The sequence below is a fragment of the Argiope bruennichi genome, chromosome 1 (genome assembly GCF_947563725.1).
Source record: "Argiope bruennichi chromosome 1, qqArgBrue1.1, whole genome shotgun sequence".
Taxonomy (NCBI): domain Eukaryota; kingdom Metazoa; phylum Arthropoda; class Arachnida; order Araneae; family Araneidae; genus Argiope; species Argiope bruennichi.
The window spans coordinates 135387406-135393673 of record NC_079151.1 but is presented as its reverse complement, the minus strand read 5'-3'; the positions used below and the strand labels follow the sequence as shown (position 1 = coordinate 135393673).

The following is a 6268-nucleotide window of genomic DNA, read 5'->3' as shown; positions in this document are numbered from 1 at the left end:
CAAGTTGTAACTATTTAATTTTAGTTAAAAAATATATGTATTTTCTTTTTTTTTTAAATCTAAGTAGCTTTCTATTGAAATAATTTTAAAATCATTATTATAAAACTGGCTTTCAAGTGAATAAAAGTTCATAATTATGTATTTTGTTTAAAACTATAATTTCACATTTCAGTTTTACTGCCATTCAACAATTATGAGTGACTAAAGGTTTTGTAAAAATGTTGAAAAGTTAGTTTTTTCTCAAATTGAAACGTAACAAATCTCATATTAAGATAAAAAATCTTTTAACCCTTTAAAGGGCCATTTTTTTCTAGTTATATTATGTTAAAATAATTTTAGGCTTGAAATTAGAATAATAAAAGGGATTCATTTAACTTATTAGATAAACTTAATTTGATTAATTAATTAATTTAGTTAATTAATAATTGTGACAAACCAAGACACATCATTTTTGTGAGATAAAGAACTGAAATATCTAAGTTTCTGTCTTTCTAAAAAAATTTGTCAAAATTTATGCCAACCTACATAATTTCATACAAAAATTGATAAATTTGGTGGAAAGCATACTTCCCATGGCCTTAGAAAGGGTTAAAATTTCTTTTCTTTCGGCACTTGTTTGTATTTTTTTTCTATTTTGAAAGCCGTAATTTATCATCTCACAATATTGAACCCAATTCCAGTACAAACTGTGCAACCTGGGAAGTGAGAAAAACTAAAAAGCTGTTTTGCTAATATATCTAAAACATTAAAAAAGATTTGATTTTAACTTTGACCAAATCATTAAATAAAAATAGCTACTATTTGAGAACTTTCTTAATGTCATTTTTCATTAAATTATCTTTTATGCATGTTATTTCACTTCTTACGTTTAACGATATTAAAAAAAAGGAAATATATTATTTAAAAAAAGAAGATTTTTTTTCTTTCACATATTATCCACAAACCTTTCAGATCGTTTGCCAATTACTACTATGGAAGCTTTTCTAACTTTGAAAAAAATGGCACATGTTCTATGAGAAAGAAAGAATTCTGCATCACTTTTAATGTCGTTGTCAAGGAATGAATCTCATATCAACGCTATTTTAATCCTATAATAACACTGACAGACACTTAAAGAAAAAATGATGTTTCTAAATTCTTTTTAAAATTGCTTAGTATTATTAGGATCTACATGAAAATAAATTAATGCTTGAAGAAAAATATTTTTCTGCCAAAAAAATGAGACATGATTATCACATAAAGGATTAATATATTAAATCCAAACACAATATGAGTCACATTATATTTGAATTTGTATAAGCAGAGAATTTGTATATTCTATAAATTAAAAAGTAAACAAGATGCGCTAATGAACATGAATCTTAGCAAAATTGGAATACTAAATGCACAAAACAATCAATACTTTAAATCCATTTTCTATGTAAATTTACTGAAGCCAATGACAATATTTGGATAACGAAGAAGGTGTTTTCTTACAAACGCATGTTTAAATAAGTTTAGTCTTAAAAAATGGTGCGTATGATACCTTGCTGCAAAAGATCTTAATTTGTAATTTTATAGGGAAAATATTGTTTGAAGGATTTCAAAATATGCTAACAAATTCTTCATTTAGAAAAATCTAAACGGGGCAGTCTTCATAGTACGATAAAAAAAATGGAATGTAAAATACGGATTTTTTTTCTAATCTGGAATACATAGAATAATATTTATATGAGGAAAAGAATTAGTTTTAGTTTTAAATTTTAAAAATAATCAATCCTACTCTGTGATGGCATATTAAAAACAATTTATCTAATTGTTGTAAAGGCATTTCAACTATTAATTATTTTTTTTTATCATAAACCATTTGGGAAATATTTCCAGTTCTTTTCATTTCCATGATGAGGTAATAAGACAGAAAGCTTCTGGAAAGTTGAATGATTAAAATAATTCATGGAACAATGCTTTCAAATAACATTTTTCAAACACTTTTTGTGAAAATTTCTCCATCAAAGTTTAAAAATTAGAAAAATATTTTCTTTTTTCTCCATCACGAAATTTTGGCTTATCTTTTGAACGAAATTACATTTTTAATTAAAAAAATACATCACAATATTTCCTTTTGAGAATAGTTTCTTAAATTATTCATTTATTTTCAAAACTAATTATCGTACATTCTTAATTCATGTCTTTCCTTATCAATAGGAAAACTCAACACTAAGATACCGATAATGTAAGTTCTATATATATATATATATATATATATATATATATATATACTAGCTGACCCGGCAAACGTTGTTTTGCCATATAAATAATTTCCTAGTAATTTCTAGTGTAGACAAAAAATAGCTTACTTATTGTAAGTATGCATGTATGTAAGAATGTGGGATATGCGTGAAATAAGCACGGAGCGCTGTGAACGATGAGGGAATATAAAAATAACAAAAGGCAAACATTATTTTTAAGTTATTATAATTTATTCCTTAAAATTATATATCATTAATTAAACAATTACGACATGAACACTATTAAACAATATCAATCTCTTAATGCTATAGCGTGAACAATATTTTTTGTTAGTCCATCTTTAGCTAACACAAACAAACTGGATGGTTTACCCACTCGAGAGCATGCCACGTATAATTGTCCGTGTGAAAAACATGGTGTTCTCAAATCTAATCCACAAACAGACATCGTTTGACCTTGAGATTTGTTGATAGTCATTGCAAATGCCAATCTAATCGGAAACTGAATACGTTTGAATTGAATTGGCACATCTGTAGGTATAATAGGAATCCGTGGTATGAGTATATTTTCACCTCTGAACTTGCCATTTAAAATCCTGGCTTCGATCACGTTTTTCATTAATTTTTGAATGACTAATCGCGTACCGTTGCACAGCCGGGGCGGGTTCAAATTACGAAGCAAGATAATTGGAGATCCAACCTTTAATTGTAAATTATGCGGTGGCATGCCTGGCAAATCCAGTGAGTTCAAAAACTCTGTGGGAAAATTTACTGCTTCGCTGTCGTCGCAAACTGTATCAATAGATTTATATGATACCAAGTTCCCTGGCAACAACATTTGTATCTTCAGATTTAAATTGTCAACGTCTACATTTTTTGCCGCTAAAATCGCTCTTTCTGCAAGCCACTCATGATTTATGTACTGTGTGTGTACATCGGGAAATATTTGTTCAATGAGAGTATCTTGCGAATCAGCGATTGTGCAGAAATCGGTCGGTAATTTTACGTATCCAGTTTCATCTATAGCAACTTTTCCATCACCGATATCTAAGAGTTGTTTTGAAAATGTTTCAGCGGATGGATCTTGAAGCATTTGAACGCGCATATTTATTTTTAGCTGTAATTTTTCAACATTACGCCACAATGGAGATGATTTTAAGCAAGCGTTGATCTCATCAGCGTATGTTGAACGTGGAATGACTGGAAGTGTTTGTCTGAAATCACCTGAAAGGACCAACAGAGTTCCGCCAAATAGTTTGTCACTGTTTTTAATATCTTTCAATGTCCTGTTCAACGCCTCAAGTGAATGTTTGTGTGCCATAGTACATTCATCCCAAATAATAATTTTACACCGTTTCAGCACAGTGGCCATGGACGATTGTTTCTTAATGTTGCATACTGCGTCAGGGTTATTCTGAATATTTAGTGGCAGCTTAAATACTGAATGAGCTGTTCTACCTCCATCCAATAAAGTTGCTGCAATGCCCGATGATGCAACGGCCAATGCGATGCCATTATTTGATCGTATTTCAGCAAGAATTAGCGAAATAACGAATGTTTTGCCAGTTCCACCCGGTGCATCCAAAAAGAAGAACCCACCTTGTCCAGCTGAAACTGCGAGCATAATGCGATCATAAATGGTTCTTTGTTCCTCATTCATTAGTGGGACATTGCGGGCAACAATCGCTGCCATTTCTACAGTACTGTACTGCAGTTCACGATTCATTTCAGTATTCATTAAATCAGATGCAGTTCGATTTGGCGAATTCATACCGAAATTACTAAGTGGTAAGTTGGCAATGACAATGCAAAGATCCTCAATAGCAATCAATGCTTCATTGTACATTTCGTCGCTGAATGTTATGGTTAGATCGTGGCACCGTATACGATGTTGATGCAATATATCATCAGTCATTGAATCTTTGTGATTTTCCCATAATATCTGTGCTCGGGCTGGGAAACATGTAGTCAACACTATAGCGAATAGTAGACGAATTTGTATTGCTGTACAGTTCAATGCAGCTTCAGCAAGCATGCATTCCCACTGGTTGTCGTCTTCCAGCAAGCCGAGTGCAAGGCATGCATCTTTATACGTTGGATATTGTTGCCCATTCACTTTACGTATATCTTGAAATGATAATGGGCCAGCAACATTAACCAACAACAGTCGAAGATAAAAGCACTCCGTGTGTCTTGGATTGACTGTAAATAATCGCCCCAAGGCGTTTGATTTAAATAAATTGAGACATGCAGCAACTGGTGAGCCTTGCTTGCGGGGCATCCATGTTTTTGTTTGAGTCCATGTGAAATATCGTGGTACTTGTGAATAGAGTAATGTTCGTGCAAAGGCAACAAAATCATCCGCACGATTACACAATTCAAAAAATGCAGTGAGTGTAGTTTTAGGTGGATTTATTGCACGATCAATCGCTGTCTCGTTCGTGAAAAATACACGCTGACCGTTTTCAAGATGGATGGCTAACTGAACAACTGCTGGATCCCGTTCATGAATTGGAAAACCAAAGATACGCCAAGCAGCTTCATTGGAGCTGATGTACCGACCAATTTGGTAGAGCGTTATTTCGTCGTTTTTATTCACTGGAGGAGCATTCACATTAGTATTTTCCACTCTAAACACAGCCATATCACTGCCTTTATGGACATACTTGCAAATGTATTTGATGCTCTTCACAGAACTGCAGAACTCAACATTAATATGAGCATTATATGTCTTGCTCAGCAGAGGCGAATATGGCACCACCCAACGATTGTCAATATCAATGTCTGTGTTGATGATATTTTTAATAAATGACTGTCCGCCATTTTCAGGATTTCTTCGACGATATATTGGGTATCCGTCGTTATTTGTGACCGTATCATTGGTAAAATCTTTAGGGAAATTTTTAGTACATTTTCCATCAGCCATGCAAGGCGATGAACTATTAAGAGTACCACATGGACCATGAATCATGTTTGTTGTAACAATATCAAACAGCAGTTGGTCAGTGGATGGATCTGGAATTTCCGCAGAAATGATACTATCGATTTCTTCAGGACGAATTTTGTAGATGAACCAAACCAAAATGTGTGCATGAGGTAATCCTCGCTTTTGCCACTCAACCGAATACATCCAGCAACGTGTGGGACCAAATACATGTGATTTAGTAATGAAACTTATTAAAGACTTCAACTTTTGTCTGAACACACGTGCTGTAATGTCATGGCGATGTATTGCATTTTGGCCAGGTAGTAGCAAAGATGTAATCTCTGGCCATTTTGGATTACATGTGAACGTGATAAATAAACATGGTCGTCCATATTCGCGCACGAAAGTCAGAGCATCCTGTATATATTCTTGCATATGACGTGGACTGCCTACGTACGATGATGGTAAAATGACATGGTTACCAATTTCGGCGACGTCGGCGTTGTTGTTGATAGCGTCTCGCAAATGAATGTACTCTTCCGCGCGCAGCTTTTGTTGATTATATCGTAAGTATCGTAGTCGTTCGCTCTCAATCTTCGCGTCATGTCGACCATGAATTGTTGACAAAGCTCACGACATCGTAAAATGACGTTGTCCAGGCCACGTCTAATCATTAATCGGTACGCATAATAATCCTTTGAGCTAACGTTCTTGTTTGTTTCAGCTCCTGTAATATTTGTTCATAAAAATTAATTTAAATTTATTACGTTCAATAATTTAATTGTTTTGTTAAATGATTAATGATCAAATCAATAACGAATGAAGTACCTGATACGGGATCTCGTTGTTTTATGTTTATGCAATATCCGTCTTGTCCCTTCCAGAATATTAGCGGATATTAGAGAGCGTCATATGAACGATGTCAGCAATGAACTGAAGATTATTATTTCTTCTACGAATCAGAATTTCTCGTGCAGCTGTACAATCGCCAACCATGATTCCAGCAACATCATCAACAACGGGTGCATTGAATCTACGAATATGCTCTCCAGCTGGTGTTTTATCAGGATTAATGACGATAGCGTGATTATCGCTTTGTAATTGGTGCATATGT

At 33.5% G+C, this 6268-nt stretch overlaps 2 protein-coding genes across 2 annotated transcripts; both read right to left on the bottom strand.

Annotated features, from left to right (window-relative positions):
* Positions 1–2520: 2520 nt before the first annotated feature.
* LOC129975214 (ATP-dependent DNA helicase pif1-like) lies at positions 2521–4356 on the bottom strand. Its single transcript, XM_056088208.1, has one exon. The coding sequence runs from the start codon at positions 4261–4263 to the stop codon at positions 2521–2523; it is 1743 nt and encodes a 580-aa protein (XP_055944183.1). The 5' UTR covers positions 4264–4356.
* A 25-nt stretch (positions 4357–4381) lies between these two features.
* Positions 4382–5589, bottom strand: LOC129975205 (uncharacterized). Its single transcript, XM_056088196.1, has 2 exons — positions 4499–5589; positions 4382–4430 (listed from the first exon to the last, which is right to left on the bottom strand). The coding sequence occupies exons 1-2, from the start codon at positions 5587–5589 to the stop codon at positions 4382–4384; spliced, it is 1140 nt and encodes a 379-aa protein (XP_055944171.1).
* Positions 5590–6268: the final 679 nt, after the last annotated feature.